The sequence below is a fragment of the Pleurodeles waltl genome, chromosome 6 (assembly GCF_031143425.1).
Source record: "Pleurodeles waltl isolate 20211129_DDA chromosome 6, aPleWal1.hap1.20221129, whole genome shotgun sequence".
Classification (NCBI taxonomy): Eukaryota; Metazoa; Chordata; class Amphibia; order Caudata; family Salamandridae; genus Pleurodeles; species Pleurodeles waltl.
Window position 1 is genome coordinate 1668318066 of NC_090445.1, and position 26860 is coordinate 1668344925.

The following is a 26860-nucleotide window of genomic DNA, read 5'->3' on the forward strand; positions in this document are numbered from 1 at the left end:
ACTTCACCAGTCAGCAGGATTTGGTATTACCATTCTGGCCATACTAAATATGTCCTTCCTACTCCTTTCAGATCAGCAGCTACCACTTCAATACTGTATGAGGGCAGCCCCAATGTTAGCCTATGGAGGGAGCAGGCCTCACAATAGTGTAAAAACGAATTTAGGAGTTTTACACTACCAGGACATGTAAACTACACAGGTGCATGTCCTGCCTTTCACCCACACAGCACCCAGCTCTAGGGGTTACCTAGGGCACACATTAGAGGTGACTTATATGTGGAGAAAAGGGAGGTTTAGGCTTGGCAAGTACTTCTAAATGACAAGTCGAGGTGACAGTGAAACTGCACACACAGGCCTTGCAAGGGCAGGCCTGAGACAAGGTAAAGGGGCTACTTAAGTGGGTGGCACAACCAGTGCTGCAGGCCCACTAGTTGCATTTAATCTACAGGCCCTAGGCACATATAGTGCACATTACTAGGGACTTATAAGTAAATTAAATAGTCCAATCAGGTATGATCCAAGGTTACCATGTTTAAAGGGAGAGAGTATAAGCACTTTAGCACTGGTTAGCAGTGATAAAGTGCGCAGAGTCTAAAAGCCAGCAAAAACAGTGTCCAAAAAGTGGAAGGAGGAAGGCAAAAAGTTAGGGGTGACCACCCTAAGGCTGTCAGGTCTAACACAATACAAGAATTAGAAATTGTGCTTTCACTTCATTAGTGGCTGGCTTTTTGTCCACATTGACCCAACTGTGTAATTAAGGACGCCTGGTTGCCTTGGGCCTGTAAGCACCTTTTTATTTAGAATACAAAAAGGTCGGTCAGCTCTAACGGCGGGCCGCCTGCTGCCCTCACTGAGAGAATCCCTGTTGGTGTCCCTCCCCAAGCCTGGTAGGGGTCCCTTGAAGCTACCCTTGTATCACCCGCTGTCCAAGCTGGGGTCAGATTACAAATTCTACGTAAAGTCATAGCAGGTCGTTTACATGAACTTATGCTGTGATTGGTCCATACTAACCAAAATGGTTTCATACCTGGATGGTCCACCACTCTCAATGTTCGCCGTCGGCTCAGGGTGATGGAGCTCCCTCCGGTTCGGTAGCCATATGTAGCATGCATGGTGCTGGACTTGGAGGAAACTTTTGATACCATAGACTGGGACTATTTGTTCTCAGTACTGAATAAGATGGGTATTACAGGCAGACTGCGTAGGCTTAAACAGTCACTGTACTCAAAACCTACCACTAGAGTTAAAATCAGTCACTGTATATCACAACCCTTTCCTGTAAATAGGGGCACGCCACAAGGTTGTCCGCTGTCCCCACTGCATCTCACCCTGGTGATGGAGCCACTTGCACAGAAGCCTCTCCAGAAGCACCAAAATTGGGGAATTCCGCTGAACAGAGAGATACATGTTACTTCGTTTTATGCAGATGATGCTCTGGTTTACATCTGAGATAGTTGAGAGGGTATAACGGACATTCAGACGATCTTACAAATCTTCTGAGCTGCCTCAAGCTTAAGAGTAAAGCCCTGCTTACACTCCCTTAACTCACAATATCCTCCATGGCAGCTCATGGTCAACTGACAACATATAGGCTGGGAGCCGCACACATTTAGATACTTAGGGATTCACATATATCAAGAGACACAGAATCTGATGGAGGACAACCTCACTAAAACCCTTGCATCGCTGTGCACCCAAATGGCATTTTGGAGTGCATTACCACTTACAGCACAAGGTAGGGTGTCCCTATCATAAATGGTGATACTCCCTCGCCTATTGTACTACTTCTATATTCTTCCCGTACACATCCCTAGATCCACATTCTGCACACTATAGTCCACCCTGGGTAATTTCACCCGGAACAAGGGGAGACGGTGGATGACGTTCTCCAAGCTACAGCTGCCCGCAGATAGAAGGGGCTTAGGAGCCCCAAATTTTGAGCACTATTATTTAGTGGCACAATTACAGTGGCCTTCACCCTGGCTAGTGTGATGCCTTCCTGCGGAATTAGGACTGCCCACCCCTGAGCAGGCACTGAGTATGGTTCGTCAGACTCCGCTCTCCCACGCATGATTTCATGCAAGACCAACAGAGTGATTATGAAGGTCGCCTACATCAGCTTCCACAGTAGTCTTAGGTTAATGCCACAAGTTCCACCATATTCTCCTGAAATACCCAAATGTTCCATTACCCCATTTACTGATATGATAGGGATAGAAGGGATGGCAGGATGGGAGAATGCCGAAGTACATACCCTGGAGGCCCTATTCCAGGATGGAGTGCTCATGCCTTAAAACAACTTACAGGATGAGATCGGATTAGCGGTAGGTCACTTTCTGGTTTAGAGCCGCCTAGTGGCAAAGCTGGGCGGGCTTAGGCGCATCACGAACACAGAACCCAATCAACACCCACTTGTCGATGCCCTGCACATCTTGGGTGGAGGCTGCAGACTCATTACGTGTTTTGTCCGAGCCCTATCATACACTGGACGAGATCCATTCGCTGCAGTCTGCTACATTTGGGAAACCGACATAGGTCAATCAATCAATCAATCAAAAAAATGTATAGAGCGCACTACTCACCCGTGAGGGTCTCAAGGCGCTGGTCAAGGCAGAACGAAAGGCATAGAGCACGTCCATACCTTAGAAAGATGTCTGGAGATGCTAAATTTTAGTACGTACAGCTAACATCTTACACAGAGCATATCTCACGCCTAAAACACTCCACTGGATGTTTGTCTCCCCCGCTAATTGCCCACGTTGCCACCAAGCTGAAGCAGATGTGATCCACATGTTTTGGCGCGGTTTCTGAAGCACTGACGGAGGTGACTGGTCGTACAAACCTCTGCACGATAGAGAGCGCATTAGTAGGGCTATTCAGACGCTCGTCGACTGCAATAGTTGTGAATCGCTTCAATGACTTGGCGCTACCGATGGCTCGCAGATTCAATGCCTTGAATTGGAAAGCTCAGGTATTGCCAGATGTCAAGCCTTGGTGTGCTGCAGCGCTAAAGTGGGGTGGAGTGGAGCAGTGGCGCTGTGGCGCGAAGAAGTTTGTGGACTGTGCCTACTTCCCATAGCAGGAGACTAGGGAACACTATAGCAGGGTCGGTACACTTGCAAAGAAGAACTAGTTGATTGAACATGGATACGCGATGACAGCCACCCTTGGATTCCTGATCATCTGGGCTTGCTATGTCTCTCCTTTCCCCCCACCCGTGTAAGCTACAAGGCTCCCCCCAAAACGCATACACCATGACATATTGTGCTATCATCAACTGAATACCAATAATATTTGGTACTTGATAAAACATTTTTGTTGTAGCAGCAGCATCTTGAAGCTGAGGTGCTGTGCACAGAGCAGTAGGATGTGTGTGGCCCGGAAGAGGATGAGTTACAGAAACCAAGATGTGATGCTGAGATACCTTGAGTCCCTTCCAGTCCTGTAATATTACTGATTACAGAGGAAATCTGATTACCTTGGAACTGTCAAAAATTATTAGAATGCACCTGGATGCAATCTTCATTTTATATTTCCAAGACAGAGTACTATAATGTGCAACATGTACTTGTACAGAATTCACACGAGGTGAAAAGGTGTGCATGGAGGTCTGACACCGCTGGGCATCTGAAAATGTGTCGTTTTCTCGTCCAAACCTACACATAAGAGGGTGTGACCCTTTCCCTCCTCCCCCTCCCCCTGGAACAAACAAAAGCACACCTTACCACTAAATCTGTAAATGTGGAAAACCAAAATAACGGTGTATAAATTCTGTGTTTGTAAATTGCGTTTTGAAATATAAAATTCTAGAAGCCGCGGTACGGTAAGTCAGTGTTAAGAAACTGTTATTATAAAACCAAGTATTTGTGCACCGAAGCGAATCAAGGTCGCAGTTGTGGCAATCTTAGGCTGTGCAGTGCACATTTGTTACACTGCTATTGCTATTCTGTAGAACAGGGCGATAAGGAGGATGTGCTCAGGGTCACGCGTCTTTTGGCCTAAACTAAAACGAGCTTTCCATATTCCACCGTAAGAACATGTTGCAAGAGGCATCTGAGCGGACAGAAGTCAAAGCTGCTGAGACTCGCCATGGGACTCAGCATACTCAGCTCAGTGCGCTCAGCAGCAGGTGCCTAGCGCACTGAGCTATCCTACCTTCAGAGCTACAGTGAAGGGCGCGAGCCCCTGATACTACAGAAGAAATATGAGAGAGACATGTCCCATGCAGAAACAGCCGTCACCAATTCAACGATTATTAATAATAATCATACTTATTTTCATAGTGCTTGATGTTCCAGCTCTAAGACGTTTTGGCACTGTAAGTAACAGGTTGCCCTTACTACATAGCTCAGAGGTGTCTCTTTTATGATCCCCAGTAGCATGAAAGGCAGCCCTGCTCGCAATTGAAACTGTGGCGTGCAAGTCTGGCACAGATCTGTGAAGATGGTGCCTCGAAGTTCTCTTGGAAAAGGAACTTTTGAGGAGCTATTTCCTGTTACCACTCTCACAAAGTCAAAACTGAAAAATACTTGCATCGGACCGCTGTCTTGCCCCGGAGTCTGCTCTTTGCTTGTTAACGCTCCATAAATCTGTATTAACCCAGGGGACATCGGGCCCTCCATCCCTGCCTCTGCCTCCAAGGCACGTCCAATGTTATTGAATTGTTTCATTAGGGTGAATATTTTAAATGCAGAACGTACCCGCGTACTCCTCGCGCCCTCTTCTGTGCTCTATGCAGCGCAGACCATAAACTGCTCTATATGTGGGCTGGCCTGCCATCTGGGTCAACGGTACTCACATGTAGCCACCTTTGCAGGATGGAAGGCTGAATTAGCCCCTCCAGATTTCCGACATGTGCTCTCCAGGGCTTGGACTGAGAGGTGGCGAAGGGGATAGAGCTGTGAGCTAGTTGCCCGGCTGCCGCTTCTTATCATTTCATTCACAATGTAACTCTTTCGTACAACATCGTTTTGCAAAGGGTCACAATGCGCAGAGTGCAGGCGGGACTCCCGTCGAATAGAAGACGAGCTCGAGTGTCTTTGTTACAACAACGCGTCAAAGGACGGGTCGCTATGCCTGTGATGGAAACGATAAATCCCCCCTCTCCCATCCCCAACAAATGACTACACCCCACATCTTAACCACCCCTCCCCCATTGAGGGATTCTTTCTAGAGTCAAGGCACGCGCTGAAGAAGGAGCTATGCAGAACCTGAGAGGGCGCACTGCAAACGTATGTAATAAGTAACAAATATCTTTACTTACAAAGCGCGCCATGCCAGTCTTTTTTAAGTGCTGTAATTTACAAATATCTTTACTTACAAAGCACGTCATTCTGCATGCAAGTATTTGCTGAGTACTGTAGTTTACATGTGATCATTTTAGCTATTAAAATAGTACTCACTTGACTGACCTAGCGCGGATAAAAGGTTGAGTTGGACTTGCCTTGTTTCTTGCTCGTAAATACGAAAAAAGCAAGGGAGGCGTCCCGTTGGTACAGTCGCCCCCTCCAGGTCACAGGCTGTCTCCTGTACTATGTGATATTGGATCTTGCTATGCGCTACATCAAATACACAGAATATGATTAGCTGGGCTGCATGACGTAAGCAGCCGTGCCCTCCCTGGAACACGAAAGAGTTCTACCGCCTTAAACTCGTCTCATCCCACTAACCATCTTTACAGTATAAGCTTGCTTTATGAATTGTACTTGGTGCCACGCTCTTATGACTTCTTGGCGCTCGGAACCACCAGATCCGGCCTTTGCTAAAGTAGCGCCAAGGGCGTGGACGGAGGAAAATTTGGAGCCCCTTGTGTGACGGTAGTGAATTAAATGAGGCAGCAGGTGGCCCATTTTGTGGTCACCGGTCGTACATGGATGAGCAGGGACTGGCCCCTGAACACAGATCAAACATCCCCGGACCTCCCCCAGCTCACCTACACCACGGAGAGCTTAGCTGCCTCAGGCAAGATGGTTTTGCTGATGTGTGTCAGCAGGAGTGAAAGGACATAGGGCCATATGTACGAACACATTTTCCCATAGACACAGAATGGGCAAAACTGCTTGCTACATCTTGCCCATAGACATAGATAGTTGAATATATGGACCATGGCAGTGCTTAATTTGAGCCTGTGGTTTCCGGTGAGGGCACCAGCGCTTATTTTTGAGGGGCGGCACTTATTTTTCTGCCTCAAGCATTTACTACGAGCAAAAGACACAGGAGATGAAGACAGAGGAAGAGAAAAACAAGAAAGCTCACAAAGGAAAAAAACAGAAAGCTGCAAGAATTAACTTAAGGGGTAAGGAGTGCCATAAACAGATTAAAGGGGCCACAGATGGCTTTAGGATCAGTGCTTTAAATGGACCTGCACTTTTTTTTTATTTTGAGAGGGAGAGTACCTGCACTTCTCAAGATAAACGTGATACTTTTAATTGGGGAGTACCGGCACTTCTCAGAAGCAAGCAGGTACTCTGACACAGAGTACCTGCACTTCTATTTTATAATTTCAAGCATGTTTAGGATTACCCTGCTTTACTATTCTGTGCTAGCAGTCGCACATTAAATTGCAACAGCCCCGAGTTTCAAAGGAGAACTTTGGACACCCACGTTTTTATTTACAAATTGAGCACTAGACCGTGGTATAAATAACTAACGGCATAGACCACTTTAAAATGGGCAAATCAGACAGAAACGAACATGCAGGGACAAGGACAAAGTGGGAGCAAGATAAGAAGGGCGCTGCTGTTGGCACAACCTTGGTGCACACGGCTCCATGCGCCCCACAGAAAATTGGCGCCCTGAGGCGGGGCCCTGCTCGCCCATGCTAAATCCCTGCCCTGGAAGCACATGCATCGCTGACACACAATTCAGCTGCAATCAATGCATCCACCCGAGAAGGATGAAAGGCTGAGCCGTCCTGGCCGTGAATCGACCAAACAGGTCTCTGCAGCAGGCACTGGCCCCAGAAAGCAATCTTCCCTGCACGCGCGCCCCTGATTTATTTGCACCCGAGCCCCGCAGTTTTCACTAAGCCTTCGGCTTGTGAGAGTTTACATACATGGATGAGAGTCCATGGGGGCGTCAGTTTAATAGTTCCGCAGCTTTATAAGTCAGAGGGCGAGGGGTCGAGGATGGAGTGGTGGTCAGGGGTGGGTGGGGTCTGGTGGTCAGGGATGGGTGGGGTCTAGAAGTGACACGCACCGCCACCTACCTCGGAGTCCGGCGCAGCCACCTGTTCCTCCCTTGCGCACACACCATCTGTGCCCCCTCCTGGAATCTCATTCTGCTCGGGGGGCTCTCAGTGGACGGTCCGGAAGACGGACGGGGAGGTGCGAGGGGCCGGGGCTCCCCTCCTCTGTCGGGAAAGAGGTTTCGATGCTTTCCTTTTCCGCCACAATTTATAAATGTCAAAGGCGGGGCCAAATCTTGCGATTTCTGAGAATCAAAGTCTGATATGAGCTGACGAAACCGCGGAATGCTTTTCGGAAGAATGGCAAACAACCTCCCAGGAGCACCTACAGAACCTCCGTGGGTAGAACCTAACAAAACGGCGGGCATCTGTGGGCAGAATTAGTGCCCCTCTGGCTGCGAGGTCTGAAGAAGGCATCTCGGGTAACGGGCCCAGTTCCCACGAGAAACCTCCTATAAGCAGATGCCAGTCACTGTACATGGCACAGACTGCCGACTCCGAGCGCTGCCAGCTCAGTGCGCGCAGGCTATGCCCAGGAGACTCCTGTGCTCTGGTCCATCGGATCCTGGCTTCAAGCCACCACCCTCGGTGCGGGGGAGGGCGCTAGCTGGCTGTCCTCGGAGGAATAGGGAGATGGCACGGTCCATGTATGTATAGCACAACGCAAAAGGATGCCTATGCAAGCTTTAAGCCACAGTACTTTAGATCGACCCCCAAAGGATGAATGGGTGAGTTGACACTGCAAGTTTATTACGGGTGACTGGACTATAACGGGCAGGTCTGTATTACACGTTCCTTAGCAGAGTACGACATTTATGGTTTTCATATGACTGAGGGCAAAATGGGGACATGTTATATATGGTGCGCTGAGCAAATGGGAAACTATAATCACCCCTCCCAGTAACTCGAACTAAGGGCCATATGTACGAACACATTTTCCCATAGACATAGTATGGGGAAAACCCTTTGATACATCTGGCCCTAAATGCTGTGAGAAAGTGGAATTTTAGTTTGGGCAGATGGCAGCCCTCCACAACTAAAAATAGCTCTTTTCTTGTTAGGTCAAATAAAGTCTTCAGTAATTTAAGCCTGAGCTAACCCCCTAGTGACTTAGGGCCAGATGTACAAAGCGTTTTGCATGGTGCAAACAGCGATTTTCGCTGTTTGCGCCATGCAAAACGCGCATCGCGATGCTCATTCCCATTTCGCGAGTCAGTAACCTGTTTACCGACTCGCAAAATGGGAATGCGACTCGCAAATAGGAAGGGGTGTTCCCCTTCCTATTTGCGATTCGCATCGCGATGTAGAATTGCTTTGTGACCGCAAACGCGGTCGCAAAGCAATTCGCAGTTAGCACCCATTTCAAATGGGTGCTAACCCATTCACAAAAGGGAAGGGGACCCTATGGGACCCCTTCCCCTTTGTGAATAGCTCTAAAAACATTTTTTCAGAGCAGTGGCCCTATGGACCACTGCCTGCTCTGAAAAAATGAAACAAAAAGGTTTCATTTTCTCGCGTGTATTGCAACTAGTTTTCCTGTAAGGAAAACGGGCTGCAATTCAAAAAAACAAAACTGCTGTATTAAAAAGCAATCGCAGACATGGTGGTCTGCTGTCTCCAGCAGGCCACCAACCCTGTGAGTGCAGTGAATCGCAAGGGGGTCGCAAATTGCGACCCACCTCATTAATATTAATGAGGTGGGTCTTTGCGACCCCTTTGCGATTCGCAGATGGTGTCAGGGACACCATCCTGCATATGGGTTTGCGACTCGCAAGTTGCGAGTCGCTCAGACTCGCAATTTGTGAGTCCCAAACCCATTTCTTAGTACATCTAGCCCTATATCACATAACAGACAAGCTTAGCTTAAGAAAATGTGTAAAGCATGTAGAAGTGCTGAAACAGTTCGAAAACACAACACAATAAAACTCCCACTTCAATTAAAAAACTGAATATTTTAATGAACGAACTGACTTAAAAATTACAAAAGTCACATAAGGGTAATTTTTTAAAGTCTGAATTCAATTTTAGTTCAAAAAGCACAAAGTACCGACTACGATCAACTCGTTGAGCTAGACTGGGACGAGGGTAAGCTTTGAGGCTGACTGCAATGCAGTGCTGGTCATATAGGGGGCCCTGCTAGGTCCCTGTCACAAAGTTACATTGAGACTTAGATTTTTTTCTGGAGAAAAGGCGGTCATGTACATATCTTTGCTAGGGTAAGATCCAGGCTGGATCCATGTCTAGGTTTGCCGACAGCGGGTTCCTGAAGAGAGGGGTCCCGGTGAAGTCATATATGAAGCTGGGAAAGCTCACATTGGGCAAAGTCTGGTGTCCATTGTGTATTCTGAGGGTGATTGTGTGTGACAGCATAGGCCTCTGCTTTCAAGGGAGCCAAGGCCAATACCGCCGCACTGTTTGCACAGGGCTGACCAGCAGAAGTGTTGTAATACGACGTTTCCTCCAGTCAGCCCAGTGGAACATCGCAACATGATGGGGTGAGGTCACCAGCTTGACTGCAGCCTCACCCCGCTATATTGGCAGCGAGATCATAATGAAACCCTTAGCCCGCCTGGCGACTTTCTAAATGCCAATTTCTGAACAAATATAGAATGGATTTACATCATGCAAACAAAAGCACGCTGAGTAAAGTTCTACTTTCATGCCACATTTGGAATAAATCTATTCAGTGGTTCAGATTGTAGGTGTGAACAAAATTTTCTATTCGAGCTAAAACTGGAAATCACTTCCTTTTTTACTATCCTGTGTTTTTTTAAAACTTATTTACTCTGCACATATCTGCCTGACATACTGGACCTTAGCTGATGAACCAGGGGCCTGATTTAGAGTTTGGTAGACGGGTTACTTCGTCACAAACGTGACAGGCATCTCGTTCACTGACATAAGATAAATGGGATCGTAATACTGCGGACGGAATATCCGTCATGTTTGGGATAGAGTAACCCCCTCCGTCACACTCTAAATCAGGCCCTTAGTGATTTGTCAAATTACATATGTGTAAGTCAAAAGTTGAAGTTAGGTTGATTAAAGTCATATTTAAGGTAGCATCTCCTAAGGTTAACATATTTGACACTAATCAAATAATGTATTGTGGCCTGATTTACTATTCAAATACCTTTCCTAAACCCTAGCTAGGTATTGGCCACAGTAGTAGAAGAAAATAAGGGCCTGATTTAAAGTTCAGCACCTGGGTTACTCCATCACAAACATGACGGATATCCTGTCATCTGTATTACAAGTGCAATTGGATATAATACACAACTGCCCCTCCACCATACTCTAAATCAGACTCCAAGTCCCCAGAACCATTCTTAGATAATCCCACACTCTGTGATGCTCCTGGATTTTATTTTCCTGGCCTACAGAAGAAAGTACCATGTTCATTCTCATGGCTGATTTTATACTCGCAATACAACTTTTCGTAATCCACCTTATCATTACCCCTTTTTCCAAGCCTTCTTTGGGCCATATCCACTTGGGTGGATTTTTCTTCTTCACGAGCAGAAGGTGGACATGAAAACTGGGCACTGGCAGATTGTGTCTCCACTGATTTATAGGGACAGGCACTTCATTTGACACAATTTTGGGGCCTTCAAACATTTTCCTGAGACAATAAACTACATCTATGATCTTCCCAGTACTTGGCTTATGTTTTATAGGCATCATAGTAATGTTATTCCCCTACCTTAATAGACAGTAATGTTACCACCAACTTTTCATGCTTATGTACTGAAACTAAAATTGGGCAACCCAGTAGATTCATAGGGAGAGATGAGCCCAAGCTGAACCAATGGTCTGGTTTGGCCCTCAAGGTCAAAGCACAAGTGAAATGATCAAAAGGTTTGTCATGTAAATGATATGCAGACATCATGTCACGGTATGACAAATTCCTTCCAGATTAAAAACAGGCTACTTCTTTAATGCTTGTGTTTCAATTTAGTATTTGAGCCTATATCTCTGCATTGCTGTCTTGCCTCCAGGGATCTGTCAACAGTACCATGACTAAACCATTATGTCTTGTGGGCTGTTCACCACCCCAATATTGTTGCTGTATGTGGAGCAACATTATTGTCTATTAAACCATACAAAAGTGATTTTTTCATACAGAACACATCCGGAAATCTCTTTAAGGTGTTATCAGATTTGATGATGGTAGGTAAGTACCCTCTTTCTTGTCATGGTTACCCCCATTTTCTGCCTGTTGTCAGTGTGTTTGACTGTCTTCACTGGGATCCTGCTAACCAGGACCCCAATGATTATGCTCTCTCCCTTAAACTTGGTTACTTGAACCTCATACACCCCACATTTGGCATACTGTTGACCCCATGTAAGTCTCTAGTATATGGTACTCAGGGCATTGGGGTACCAAGGGATCCCCATGGCCTACAGCATGTATTATGCCACCCATGGGAAGCCCATGCAAAGTGTATCTGCAGGCCTGCTGTAGCAGCCTGCGTGAAAAGGTGCATACACCTTTTTCACTACAGGTCACTGTACGTCACCCCTATGGTAGGCCCTCCTAGCCCAGACGGAAGGGTGCAAGAACCTGTGTGTGAGGGCATCCCTGCACTAGTTGCCCCCACAAACTCCAGTTTCATTTTCCTGGACTTCGTGAGTGCGGGGACACCATTTTATGCGTGTACTGGACATAGGTCACTACCTATGTGAAGCTACATAATGTTAACTCTGAATCTGGGCCTGTTTGGTATCAAACATGTCGGAAGCATACCCCAATACCGTTGCCAGTATTGGGAGTATGATTCCATGCACTCTGGGGGCTCATTAGTGGACCTCCAGCATTGCTCCTACCAGCCTTCTGTGGTTTTCCAGGCACCCTAAGCTGATGCTACCCCTCAACCAGGTTTCTGCCCTCTTGCTGCCTAAACAGCTCAAGCCCAAAAAGGCAGAACAAAGGATTTTCTTTGGAAGTGCGGGGGTGACACCCTTTCCCTTTGGAACTAGGTGTTACATGGCTTGGGAGAGGTAGCGTCCCCAAACCACTGGTATGCTTTGAAGGGCACATTTGGTGCCCTTCATGCATAAACCAGTCTACACCAGTTAAGGGACCTCCAGTTCCTGCTCTGTCATGAAACTGAACAATGGAAGGGGTAGTGACGACTCCCCTGTCCATCACCACGCCACGGGTGGTACCCAGAGCTCCTCCAGAGGGTCACTGGGTTTTACCATCTTGAATCCAAGGTGGGAAGGGGCCTTTGGGAGCATCTGAGTGGCTATGTCAGGCAGGTGACGTCAGAGTCGCCTCCTGATAGGTGGTCACCTGGCTAGATGAGCAGTCTCCCTTTCTGGGCTATTTAGGGTCTCCCTCCTCGGCGGGTCCTCAGATTCAGCTTGAAAGATTCCAGCAGGACTCCACTGCAACCTCTACTTCAACTTGTAGCCATTGGAACTGCGACTGGACCTTCCAGGAACCAACAATCTTTATTCACGACAAAGACTCTGCTTGCAACATTATTTCCATGGCTTCTTCCATCTTCTGCAACCCCAGCTGTGCATCTTCTGAGGGTGGTAAGTCTTCAGTCTGCATGAGAAGGAAGAAGGAATCTCCCTTAAAGTGAAGGAGTCACTCCCCTGCATCCACAGGCACCAACTTCAACGACGACCGGCTGCGTGGATCTCCTCTCACCCTGAGCTGCATGGATCCTGCATCACAGGTGGTAGTCCAGAGTAGTCCTCTTGCTCCTCTCTGCCAGATATTCAAATTTGGTGGAGGTACACCCTTGCTTTCCCAAGCTGGACAGTACCCCCATGCACCACGTCTCATGCAGCAACCAAGGCTTGATGGCATCTCCTTTAAGGGATCTTCAGATTCCGTGTAGCCCCAGCCCCCAGCGCTCCTTCTCCTGCGGCGTGGGACCCTTCTCCAGTTGTGCTACGTGAGCTCCTCTGTTACTCCTGGTTCCTCTTCCAGTGGGTCACCTGTGGGGGCTGCCTTTTCTTCTCTGGGTTCATTGCCTTGCTTAGGGTCCCCTTAGGGATTCCCCCATTGGTTGTGTCCTCCTAGATCTTGCTGGTCCCCAGCAGCTCCACTTTTGCCTCACTGTGACTTCTGCCTTTGCCAAGGCTTGTTGGAGGCTTTTGCACCCCACCAACTGACTGCAATCATCCATCCGGCATGGGACGTCGACTGCATCTTTCAGGAACATTTCACCGACTCCAGGGCTGCATTGCTGACCGTCTTCATCCAACCATCGACCAACACCTGCTACCAAAGCTGGGTGGGTAGTGCCTCCTGCCCCCACTGGACTCTTCTGTGACTTTTGGACTTGGTCCCCTTCTTCCACAGGTCTTACTCTTTAGGAATCCAGTGCTAGTGTTTTGCAGTCTTGTTGCATTTTCTTCTTTTTTGGCCTTCTGAATGGTTTCGGGAAAATCCAGTAATTTACTCCTTTCTTCCTGATCGTTGGGGGGCACTGTGGTACTTACCTTTGGGATTTCCTAGTTCCTCCAGCTCCCCTCTACATATCCCACTTACCTAGGTAAGGGTTCTGCATTCGCATTCATTTCTTTTAGTATATGGTTTGGGCTCCTCTTAGGGTCACTATAGTCACTATGGTCTATTTGCTGTTGCACTGTTTTCTATCACTTTTTATGCCTATTACTGATAACTAGTGTAGGTATCTAGGGCCATATGTACGAACACATTTTCCCATTGACACAGAATGGGCAAAACTGCTTGCTACATCTGGCCCCTAGTGTGTTACTTACCTACTCTTACAGGGTTGCCTCTAGTACTTTTTGGTAATCGTGTCACTAAAATAAAATACCTTTATTTAACACTGAGGTTGTCATTACAACCCTGGCGGTCGGTGTTAAAGCGGCGGTAAGACCGGCAACAGGCCGGCGGTAAAAAAAATGGAATCACGACCGTGGCGGAAACCGCCAACATAGACAGCCACTTTAACACTCCGACCGTCACGGCGGTACAAACAAACAACACGGCGGTCACCGCCAACAGACAGGCAGAAGACAATGTGCCGCCCACAGTATCACAACCTACCAATCCGCCAACCTTTCCGGGGCGGATTCACTGCGAACAAAAACACGGCGGAAACAGGACTTCGAAGGGAAAACGCTCAACTCTACACACCCCACGAGGAACCAGGACGCCATGGAACCAGAGCTTCACATTTTCCCAGCTTTCATCTTCTTGCTCCTCTACCAGGAGCACGAACGCCGGCGGCGAAGACCACGGTGAGTACTGCACCTACGACACAGGGGAGGGAGGAGGGAAAAAACAGGGACACACACACACGCAACACCCCCACCCTCACCCACAACAACACACACACTAATACAGCATGATACATTACAGTTACACCCCCCAACCCCCTCCCGAAAGAATGCAAAGACAAAAGGAAATGAGTGTAACCATTGTAATCTATTAAAATCCAGTACGCAAAAATATATATACACTATTAACAAATAAATACACCAAGAATAGAAGTCCAGGTATTGCTCCATTTAAGTCCGTGGAACACTGGGCCCACACTGCATGGGCGCGGCCCACACAAGGTACCCGAACATGACGGAGAGAACACTGCAGGGGCATCAGATAGAAATAAAACAGGCACCTCAGGGGGAAGGGAAAGGGGGGGCACCTCAGCCGGATGAGTGCACGACGCCAAATCCACGAGGGGGCTCCATGCCCATTGATGTATCCTGGGGAGTGCAAAGCCACAGTCTCTCAAGTCTCTACAGTTAGTGGGTTGCCCACTGTTCAATCCTGGGGAGTGCAAAGCCACAGTCTCTCAAGTCTCTAGAGTGGGTGGGTTGCCCATTGCTATATCCTGGGGAGTGCAAAGCCACAGTCTCTCAAGTGGATAACAGTCTCCACTGGTTCTGGAGGGGGCATTGTGCCCAGAGTGCTTCATCCTGCCAAGGACAGAGGTAGTGGATGTGATACTCCACTGGTTCTGGAGGGGGCTTTGTGCCCAGAGTGCTTCATCCTGCCAAGGACAGAGGTGGTGGATCCCTTTCTACACTGGTTGTGGAGGGGGCTTTGTGCCCAGAGTGCTTCATCCTGCCAAGGACAGAGGTAGTGGATGTGTTTCTCCACTGGTTCTGGAGGGGGCTTAGTGCCCAGAGTGCTTCATCCTGCCAAGGACAGAGGTAGTGGTTGTGATACTCCACTGGTTCTGGAGGGGTCTTTGTGCCCAGAGTGCTTCAACCTGCCAAGGACAGAGGTAGCGGATGCCCTTCTCCACTTGTTCTGGAGGGGGCTTGGTGCCCAGAGTGCTTCATCCTCCCAAGGACAGAGGTAGTGGATGTGATACTCCACTGGTTCTGGAGGGGGCTTTGTGCCCAGAGTGCTTCATCCTGCCAAGGACAGAGGTAGTGGATGCCTTTCTCCACTGGTTCTGGAGGGGGCTTTGTGCCCAGAGTGCTTCATCCTGCCAAGGACAGAGGTAGTGGATTTGATACTCCACTGGTTCTGGAGGGGGCTTTGTTCCAAGAGTGCTTCATCCTGCCAAGGATAGAGGTAGTGGATGCCTTTCTCCACTGGTTCTGGAGGGAGCTTTGTGCCCAGAGTGCTTCATCCTGCCAAGGACAGAGGTAGTGGATGCGTTTCTCCACTGGTTCCTGAGGGGGCTTTGTGCCCAGAGTGCTCCATCCTGCCAAGGACAGAGGTAGTGGATGTGATACTCCACTGGTTCTGGAGGGGGCTTTGTGCCCAGAGTGCTTCATCCTGCCAAGGACAGAGGTAGTGGATGCCTTTCTCCACTGGTTGTGGAGGGGGCTTTGTGCCCAGAGTCCTTCATCCTGCCAAGGACAGAGGTAGTGGATGTGTTTCTCCACTGGTTCTGGAGGGGGCTTAGTGCCCAGAGTGCTTCATCCTGCCAAGGACAGAGGTAGTGGTTGTGATACTCCACTGGTTCTGGAGGGGCCTTTGTGCCCAGAGTGCTTCAACCTGCCAAGGACAGAGGTAGTGGATGCCCTTCTCCACTTGTTCTGGAGGGGGCTTGGTGCCCAGAGTGCTTCATCCTGCCAAGGACAGAGGTAGTGGATGTGATACTCCACTGGTTCTGGAGGGGGCTTTGTACCCAGAGTGCTTCATCCTGCCAAGGACAGAGGTAGTGGATGTGATACTCCACTGGTTCTGGAGGGGGCTTTGTTCCGAGAGTGCTTTATCCTGCCAAGGACAGAGGTAGTGGATGCCTTTCTCCACTGGTTCTGGAGGGAGCTTTGTGCCCAGAGTGCTTCATCCTGCCAAGGACAGAGGTAGTGGATGTGTTTCTCCACTGGTTGTGGAGGGGGCTTTGTGCCCAGAGTGCTTCATCCTGCCAAGGACAGAGGTAGTGGATGTGTTTCTCCACTGGTTCTGGAGGGGGCTTAGTGCCCAGAGTGCTTCATCCTGCCAAGGACAGAGGTAGTGGTTGTGATACTCCACTGGTTCTGGAGGGGGCTTGGTGCCGAGAGTGCTTCATCCTGCCAAGGACAGAGGTAGTGGATGTGATACTCCACTGGTTCTGGAGGGGGCTTTGTACCCAGAGTGCTTCATCCTGCCAAGGACAGAGGTAGTGGATGTGATACTCCACTGGTTCTGGAGGGGGCTTTGTTCCGAGAGTGCTTTATCCTGCCAAGGACAGAGGTAGTGGATGCCTTTCTCCACTGGTTCTGGAGGGAGCTTTGTGCCCAGAGTGCTTCATCCTGCCAAGGACAGAGGTAGTGGATGCCTTTCTCCACTGGTTGTGGAGGGGGCTTTGTGCCCAGAGTGCTTCATCCTGGCAAGGACAGAGGTAGTGGATGTGTTTCTCCACTGGTTCTGGAGGGGGCTTGGTGCCCAGAGTGCTTCATCCTGCCAAGGACAGAGGTAGTGGTTGTGATACTCCACTGGTTCTGGAGGGGCCTTTGTGCCCAGAGTGCTTCAACCTGCCAAGGACAGAGGTAGTGGATGCCCTTCTCCACTTGTTCTGGAGGGGGCTTGGTGCCCAGAGTGCTTCATCCTGCCAAGGACAGAGGTAGTGGATGTGATACTCCACTGGTTCTGGAGGGGGCTTTGTACCCAGAGTGCTTCATCCTGCCAAGGACAGAGGTAGTGGATGTGATACTCCACTGGTTCTGGAGGGGGCTTTGTTCCGAGAGTGCTTTATCCTGCCAAGGACAGAGGTAGTGGATGCCTTTCTCCACTGGTTCTGGAGGGAGCTTTGTGCCCAGAGTGCTTCATCCTGCCAAGGACAGAGGTAGTGAATGTGTTTCTCCACTGGTTCTGGAGGGGGCTTGGTGCCCAGAGTGCTTCATCCTGCCAAGGACAGAGGTAGTGGATGTGATACTCCACTGGTTCTGGAGGTGGCTTTGTGCCCGGAGTGCTTCATCCTGCCAAGGACAGAGGTAGTGGATGCCTTTATCCACTGGTTCTGGAGGGGGCTTGGTGCCCAGAGTGCTTCATCCTGCCAAGGACAGAGGTAGTGGATGTGATACTCCACTGGTTCTGGAGGGGGCTTTGTGCCCAGAGTGCTTCATCTTGCCAAGGACAGAGGTAGTGGATGCCTTTCTCCACTGGTTCTGGAGGGGGCTTTGTGCCCAGAGTGCTTCATCCTGCCAAGGACAGAGGTACTGGATGTGATACTCCACTGGTTCTGGAGGGGGCTTTGTGCCCAGAGTGCTTCATCCTGCCAAGGACAGAGGTAGTGGATGCCTTCCTCCACTGGTTTTGGAGGGGGCTTGGTGCCCAGAGTGCTTCATCCTGCCAAGGACAGAGGTAGTGGATCTGTTTCTCCACTGGTTCTGGAGGGGGCTTAGTGCCCAGAGTGCTTCATCCTGCCAAGGGCAGAGGTAGTGGTTGTGATACTCCACTGGTTCTGGAGGGGCCTTTGTGCCCAGAGTGCTTCAACCTGCCAAGGACAGAGGTAGTGGATGCCCTTCTCCACTTGTTCTGGAGGGGGCTTGGTGCCCAGAGTGCTTCATCCTGCCAAGGACAGAGGTAGTGGATGTGATACTCCACTGGTTCTGGAGGGGGCTTTGTACCCAGAGTGCTTCATCCTGCCAAGGACAGAGGTAGTGGATGTGATACTCCACTGGTTCTGGAGGGGGCTTTGTTCCGAGAGTGCTTTATCCTGCCAAGGACAGAGGTAGTGGATGCCTTTCTCCACTGGTTCTGGAGGGAGCTTTGTGCCCAGAGTGCTTCATCCTGCCAAGGACAGAGGTAGTGGATGTGATACTCCATTGGTTCTGGAGGGGGCTTTGTGCCCAGAGTGCTTCATCTTGCCAAGGACAGAGGTAGTGGATGCCTTTCTCCACTGGTTCTGGAGGGGGCTTTGTGCCCAGAGTGCTTCATCCTGCCAAGGACAGAGGTACTGGATGTGATACTCCACTGGTTCTGGAGGGGGCTTTGTGCCCAGAGTGCTTCATCCTGCCAAGGACAGAGGTAGTGGATGCCTTCCACCACTGGTTTTGGTGGGGGCTTGGTGCCCAGAGTGCTTCATCCTGCCAAGGACAGAGGTAGTGGATGTGATACTCCACTGGTTCTGGAGGGGGCTTTGTGCCCAGAGTGCTTCATCCTGCCAAGGACAGAGGTAGTGGATGCCTTTCTCCACTGGTTCTGGAGGGGGCTTTGTGCCCAGAGTGCTTCATCCTGCCAAGGACAGAGGTAGTGGATGTGTTTCTCCACTGGTTTTGGAGGGGGCTTGGTGCCCAGAGTGCTTCATCCTGCCAAGTACAGAGGTAGTGGATGTGATACTCCACTGGTTCTGGAGGGGGCTTTGTGCCCAGAGTGCTTCATCCTGCCAAGGACAGAGGTAGTGGATGCCTTTCTCCACTGGTTCTGGAGGGGGCTTGGTGCCCAGAGTGCTTCATCCTGCCAAGGACAGAGGTAATGGATGTGATACTCCACTGGTTCTGGAGGTGGCTTTGTGCCCGGAGTGCTTCATCCTGCCAAGGACAGAGGTAGTGGATGCCTTTCTCCACTGGTTCTGGAGGGGGCTTGGTGCCCAGAGTGCTTCATCCTGCCAAGGACAGAGGTAGTGGATGTGATACTCCACTGGTTCTGGAGGGGGCTTTGTGCCCAGAGTGCTTCATCTTGCCAAGGACAGAGATAGTGGATGCCTTTCTCCACTGGTTCTGGAGGGGGCTTTGTGCCCAGAGTGCTTCATCCTGCCAAGGACAGAGGTACTGGATGTGATACTCCACTGGTTCTGGAGGGGGCTTTGTGCCCAGAGTGCTTCATCCTGCCAAGGACAGAGGTAGTGGATGTCTTCCTCCACTGGTTCTGGAGGGGGCTTGGTGCCCAGAGTGCTTCATCCTGCCAAGGACAGAGGTAGTGGATGTGATACTCCACTGGTTCTGGAGGGGGCTTTGTGCCCAGAGTGCTTCATCCTGCCAAGGACAGAGGTAGTGGATGCCTTTCTCCACTGGTTCTGGAGGGGGCTTTGTGCCCAGAGTGCTTCATCCTGCCAAGGACAGAGGTAGTGGATGCCTTTCTCCACTGGTTCTGGAGGGGGCTTTGTGCCCAGTGCTTCATCCTGCCAAGGACAGAGGTAGTGGATGCGATACTCCACTGGTTCTGGAGGGTGCTTTGTGCCCAGAGTGCTTCATCCTGCCAAGGACAGAGGTAGTGGATGTGATACTCCACTGGTTCTGGAGGGGGCTTTGTGCCCAGAGTGCTTCATCCTGCCAAGGACAGAGGTAGTGGATGCCTTTCTCCACTGGTTCTGGAGGGGGCTTGGTGCCCAGAGTGCTTCATCCTGCCAAGGACAGAGGTAGTGGATGTGATACTCCACTGGTTCTGGAGGGGGCTTTGTGCCCAGAGTGCTTCATCCTGCCAAGGACAGAGGTAGTGGATGCCTTTCTCCACTGGTTCTGGAGGGGACTTTGTGCCCAGAGTTCTTCATCCTGCCAAGGACAGAGGTAGTGGATATAAATCTCCACTGGTTCTAGAGGAGGCTTTGTGCCCAGAGTGCTTCATCCTGCCAAGGACAGAGGTAGTGGATGCCTTTCTCCACTGGTTCTGGAGGGGGCTTTGTGCCCAGAGTGCTTCATCCTGCTCGTGGCGGACTCAGTAGCATCAGTGCTCTTGGCGCTCATGGGCCAGCGGTGCTTGTGGCATCGGTGTCCATTGCAGCGGTGCTTGTGGTGGCGGTGTCCTTGGCAGCGGTGCTTGTGGCGGCGGTGTCCATTGCAGCGGTGCTTGTGGCGGCGGTGTCCTTGGCAGCGGTGCTTGTGGCGGCAGTGTCCATTGCAGCGGTGTTTGTGGCGGCAGTGTCCTTGGCAGCGACTCAGCTGCTGGCGGTCCTGTCTGGGCCTGCGGTGCTGGTGCTGGCGGTCCTGTCTGGGCCAGCGGGGCTAGTGCTGGCGGTCCTGTCTGGGCCTGCGGGGCTGTTGCTGGCGGTCCTGTCTGGGCCAGCGGGGCTGGTGCTGGCAGTCGCATCCTGGCCTGCGGAGCTGGTGCTGGCGGTCCTGTCTGGGCCAGCGGGGCTTCTGCTGGCAGTCGCCTCGTGGGCAGCGGGGCTGATGGCGGTCGCCTCCTGGGCAGCGGGGTTGGTGCTGGCGTTCGCCTCCTGGGCAGCGGGGCTGATGGCGGTCTTCTCCGCCATGCCGATCTTCCCAGACTTGCCGGGTTTCTTGTGCCCCTTCCCCACCTTGGAAGGTGTCGCAGCTGACTCCACACTCCCATCTGTACCCCTGGGAGCGGCTTTGGTGGCTGGTGTCTTCCCCCTCTCCCGCCGGGCACTGCCCAACTTTTGATGCTTGACAGGTGGGGGACTGTCCGTGCTGTGGCTCCTTGCCACACTGGCTGCCCTGCTGCCTGGTGCACTCCATAATCCGGTGACTACTGGCACCACTGATCCCGCCGATGTCGTGGCTGAGGTGCTAGGTTGGGACCTGGAGAGTCAGGCCCTAGGGGACTGACGGGGTGGGGGAGGTGAGGGAAAGAGGTCAAGGGTGGACAGGAAAAATTTCTTAGGAACACTGGGACGGGTAGCTGGAGGGGGTTTGGGAGTGGAGGTTGTGGTTGTAGGAGGTGTACGTTTGGTGACTTTGGGTGAAGGTGCATGTGCTGGAGGCTGTCGTGAGGTGGATGGCTGTTGGGTGGGTGTGTGCCTGCGTTTGTGTACCCTGGGAAGTGGTGTCACAGACACACTGGGAGAGGACACAGTGGATGTGTGAATTGTAGTGGGGGTGGTGACTGCACGTGAGCGGGGTGTGGTGGTGATTTAAGTAGTGGCTGTAGATGCAGTGCATGCAGGTGTGAGTGGAGACGAGACTGGGAGGGAGGAGGGAGACGAGGAGGAGGGGAACACAGTGGTGGCAGTGGATGTTGCTATGTCTGCATGTGTGTGATGTTTGTGTGAGTGCCTGTGGGATGTGTGGTGCTTATGTTTGCCTGAGCTTCCTTTGTGTGTTGGGGTGTGTGCATGCTGGTCTGATGGTTTGCTTGGGGTAGGCTGAGGTACAGGGGTGTGGTTCTGGGTAGAGGAAGCTGGAGGGGGAGGCTAGAGACAGGGACAATGGCTGCCATCAGTGCTGAGGCCAGAGTCTGAAAAGCTCGCTGAAGGGCTGCCTGACCAGAATGAATGCCCTCCAGGAATGCATTTGTCTATTGCAACTGCCTCTCTACACCCTGGATGGCATTCAAAATGGTAGACTGCCCAACAGTGAGGTCAATGGCCTCCTCACTGAGGGCAGCAGGGGTGACTGGTGCAGGGCCTGAGGTGCCTGGGGCGAAGGTGATGCCCACCCTCCCGGGTGAGTGGGCACGGGGCAAAGACTGAGGGCTGCTGGGATGGCGGTGCTGGAAGGGGGGGTGGCGGCTGTACCTGTAGATGGGGGGTGCACAGATGGGCCCACCACCACAAGGGAGCTCCCATCAGAGGAGGAGTCCGTATCACTGGTCTGAGCTCCCCTCGCCCTCCGTCCCACTGGTGAAATCCGACTCCGTAGTGTCGCCCTCCAGGGCCATGTGGGATGCAGCTCCCTCCTGCTCCGGTGCAACTGCTCCTCCGCCTGATGATGCTAATGCACACAAGAACAGGGAGAACACAAAAAGGGGGGGACTACGCCGCGCATTTGGGTTCCACTATTCAATCCCGGGGACATGGCCTACAAGGCTATGGCCGACATCTGCACACATGGATGTCACAGGAGCCTGACTAGGTGTAGTTGGCACTGTACCCAGGTGGGGTGGGGTGCCACAGGGCCCGCCTCCCCCACCCAGACACCTCCACTGCGCGCTGAATCAGCAGAATGAGAGTGTACTCACCCCCTTGTTGCTGCTGTGATGCCCTCAAGCGCCCATCCAATTCCGGGTACGCCACTGCCAGGATCCTGAACATCAGGGGGGTCATGGTGCGACGGGCACCCCTCCCACGTTGGGAGGCCATCCCCAGCTGGGCCTCCGCCGTCTTCTTGCTCCAGCGGCGAATGTCCTCCCATCTCTTACGGCAGTGGGTGCTCCGTCTGTGATAGACACCCAGGGTCCGGACGTCCTTGGCGATGGCACGCCAAATATCCTTCTTCTGGTGGGCGCTGACCTACAGGAATTGTACAGGGGAAAAAGAGAAGTTATTTCCAACTGCACCGTCACAGTCATTGGCCCGCATCCCTACCCTTGCCATGTGGCACATGCACTCACTGTCGTTTCATGCACGCCTCATTCTCCCCCCCCTATCTTTCATCCACCCCACTCCACACAGGCATAGCCCATACAGCATGCTCCCAGTGTACTTACCTGTTTGTCTGGAGGACCGTAGAGTAGCATGTACTGGGGGAGGACCCCATCCACGAGTTTCTCCAACTCCTCCGATGTGAAGGCAGGGGCCCTTTCCCCAGACGCACAAGCCATTGTCTCTTCCAGACTGAGGTCACAGCTGCACTTACAGTGTAGGTCTCTCCTGTCGAAGTTCAGGTATCGAGTGATTGAACAGATAGAAAATGGTGGTCACGTCCGCGGCGGTGCGTACCGTCACCGCCGGCGTACATCGTCATTGGCTCCTGGGACCCATAGGGTCCAATGTTAACCAACGCAGAATTGCGCCGCGGTCTTCGACCGCCTACCGCGACGGTGTACAACGCCAGCGCAGTTACCTCATATCCCATTGTCCCACTTTACAGGTCAGGCAGCCGCCATTTCAGGGGCCCACATGGCTCTATTTTTAACTGCGTCACAGATAACTAGGCCTTGCCTCAACAGTCATACATGCTTATTTTGGATAATGAATCGTGTTCTGTGTACGCTATGTGTACGTACTTCTGAGTTGGTTGACTCTGTGCTTGCTCTTGTCCTTCATAGGCACCGTCCGCTGGGACATGTGAGGAGATGGCGGCGTCCTCCGGTGTACAGACCGCTGGTGGACCTGTCGACAATGGAGGAAAGGCATGTAATCATCACATACAGGCTAGATCGTGCCATAATCCTGGAACTGTATGCCCAGTTGGAGCCAGACCTGATGTCAGCTATCCTCCATCCCACAGGAATCCCCCCTCAAGTGCCGGTGATGTCAGTACTCCATTTCCTTGCAAGTGGGTAATTTCAAACAACTGTGGCCATAGCATCAGGGATGTACCAGCCTATGTTTTCCAACGTGTTGTCCAGAGTGTTTTCTGCCCTGCTGAAACACATGCAGCGCTACATCGTTTTCCCTCAGGTGGAGGATTTGCCTACAGTGAAAGGTGACTTCTATGCCCTGGGACATATCCCCAACATCATAGGTGCCATTGATGGGACACATGTGGCCTTGCGCCCCCCACAGGAGTGAACAGATGTACAGAAACCGGAAGAGTTATCATTCGATGAATCTGCAGATGGTGTGTTTGGCCGACCAGTACATCTCCCATGTGAATGCCAAATTTCCTGGCTCAGTGTATGACGCTTACATCCTGCGGAATAGCAGCATCCCTTAAGTGATGGGGCAACTCTAGAGGCACCGGGTGTGGCTATTAGGTGAGCACATGGAACCAAATCAGTGGGAATAGTTGTCTGGGTCTGGGGATATCCCTACAGGTTAGTGTGTGTCTAACAGTTGTTCCTGGCCTTTTTCAGGTGACTCTGGTTACCCCAACCTGTCATGGCTACTGACCCCAGTGAGGAATCCCAGGACAAGGGCAGAGGAACGCTACAATGAGGCCCATGGGCGAACTATGAGGATTATAGAGCGGACCTTCGGCCTCCTGAAGGCCAGATTCAGGTGCCTCCATATGACAGGTGGTTCCCTATTCTACTCACCAAAGAAGGTGTGCCAGATCATTGTGGCCTGCTGTATGCTTCACAACTTAGCTTTGCGACAACAGGTGCCTTTTCTGAAGGAGGATTGTCCAGATGGAGGTGTTGTGGCAGCTGTGGAGCCTGTGGACAGTGAAGATGAGGAAGCAGAAGAAGAGGACATCGACAAAAGGAACTCGGTTATCCTGCAATACTTCCAGTGAGACACAGGTAAGAAGACAAAACTGCCTACTACATGTAATGTAACACTACCACCTCTCTACTGTCTGTTCTTTTCACCCAGTGTATGGTCACTGAGTTTTCACTTTCCCTTACAATTTCACAGATGTGGGTTCCACTGTGTGACATCTGCTTTGTTTCCTCATGGACTAGAGCTGTGTGACATAGGTATGTTGACATTACAATTGTAAGAGCATTTTGTCACTGTAATTGCTAATACACTATTTCAGAATCACAGACAGACTCCAGATTGTTTTGTGCCTTAAGGGTGTTTATTTAAGTGCTCAATATTGGAGGGTGCTATAAAATGGGGAGGGGTGATGGTGGATGAATGTCCATGGCAGAGTCCAGTCTATCAGTCTCACAGGTGCATTGTCCAAAGGGGCATAGGAAGTGGAGCTGGGGCAGTTTGAGGATGGACAGGCTGACAAGGTGGGACAAAAGAATGACATTCAGGGCGGTCTTAATTCTTGGCAGGGGTCTTGGCATCGTTCTTTGTCTTTGTCCTGGATCTCAGGGACCGTTTGCGGGGTGGTTCTCCGTCTGCAGGGGGTGGGGTGCTGGTGTGGTGGTCCTGTGGTGGTGCCTCCTGTCCACTAGCGCCGGCGGAGGTGGTGGGCAGTTCATCGTCCAGGCTAGTGTCAGGGGCCCATTGTTGTGCCACAGTGTCCCTCCTGGTGTTGAGGACTTCCTTCAGCACCCCTATGATGGTGCCCAGGGTGGAGTTGATGGATCTGAGTTCCTCCCTGAAGCCCAAATACTGTTCCTCCTGCAGCCGCTGGGTCTCCTGAAACTTGGCCAGTACCGTTGCCATCGTCTCCTGGGAATTATGGTACACTCCAATGATGTTGGAGAGGGCCTTGTGGAGAGTGGGTTCCCTGGGCCTGTCCTCCCCCTGTCCCACAGCAGCCCTCCCAGTTCCCCTGTTTCCCTGTGCCTCTGTCCCCTGAATGGTGTGCCCACTGCCACTGCCCCCAGGTCCCTGTTGTTGTTGGGGTGGTGGGTTAGCCTGGGTTCCCTGTAGTGGTGGACACACTGCTGATTGACGTGTCCTGGGGACAGAGGTATGGGCCTGCTGGGTGGGTGCTGTGCTGGTGTTTCCAGAGGGGGGAAGCTCTGTGGTGGCCTGTGACTGTGTGAGGGGAATCGACTGTCCCGAGGTCCCAGATGGGCCGGGCTGGTCGTCTAGATCCAGTTGGACAGAGCTGCTGTCATCACTGTGGGCCTCTTCTGTTGGTGGTGTGGACATGTGTGGACCCTCCTGTGCGGTGACGTTGGGTAGGGGTCCTGCAGGGGTGTAAAAGCATGATTATTGCATCTGTGTGTACCATGGTGTGCAATGGGTGGGTGACCGTGTACCCCAGTGCTGCATTCCTGTGTGGGACCTTGTGTGATGATGGTTTAGGGGGGTGTATGGGTATGTGCAGTGGCCATGCATTGGTGATGGGTGTCCATGCTTTGGTGTTGCATGCAGGGCTTGGTGTTGGGATGTATGGTTTGTGATAGTGGGACATGTGTGAGGAGTTGGAGTGATGGGGGTGAGGGCGAGGGTGGGGGTATGTGATGGCATGCAGGTAGGGTAGGGGTTGTAATAGTAAAGATTTGACTTACCAGAGTCCAATCCTCCAGCTACTCCTTCGAGGCCCTCAGTATGCAGATTCGCTAAGACTTGCTCCTCCCATGTTGTTAGTTGTGGGGGAGGAGGTGGGGGTCCGCCGCCAGTCCTCTGTACCACAAGGTGGTGTCTGCATACCACGGAACGCACCTTCCCCTGTAGGTCGTTCCACCTCTTCCTGATGTCATCCCTATTTCTTGGGTGCTGCCCCACTGCGTTGACCCTGTCCACTATTCAGCGCCATAGCTCCATCTTCCTAGCAATGGAGGTGTGCTGCACCTGTGATCCGAATAGCTGTGGCTCTACCCGGATGATTTCCTCCACCATCACCCTGAGCTCCTCCTCAGAGAACCTGGGGTGTCTTTGCGTGCCATGGGGTGGTGTGGGTGATGTGTGGGGTGGTGTGTGTTATGATATGTGGGGTGATATTTAGTGGTGTGTTGTGTGGGGTGTGTGGATGTTATGTGGGTGATGGTGTTGTGTGCTTGTGGATGCCTGGTTATAGATTGTGGTGTCTCCCTCTGGCCTTCTATAGCAATTGTGGTCATAAGGGTTTGTGGGTGATGTGGGTGTGTGTTTTATATTGTATTGGGTGTGTGGGAGTGGTGTGTGTATCAGGTGTGTGTATTTCAATTTGTCTAATGTG

At 51.3% G+C, this 26860-nt stretch overlaps 1 protein-coding gene across 3 annotated transcripts in view; it reads right to left on the reverse strand.

Moving 5' to 3' along the window:
* Positions 1 to 26860, reverse strand: part of KCNT1 (potassium sodium-activated channel subfamily T member 1) — a 1355573-nt gene that overhangs the window by 1261400 nt on the left and 67313 nt on the right. The window contains exon 1 of one of the 3 annotated variants that reach the window (XM_069241643.1): positions 7208 to 7290. The exons of the other annotated variants lie outside the window; for them this stretch is intronic. Within the exon in view, the coding sequence (XP_069097744.1) occupies positions 7208 to 7278 (71 nt within the window). The 5' untranslated portion in view covers positions 7279 to 7290. Of the gene's footprint in view, positions 1 to 7207; positions 7291 to 26860 lie in introns of those variants that run through there. 3 annotated transcript variants of the gene reach the window in all.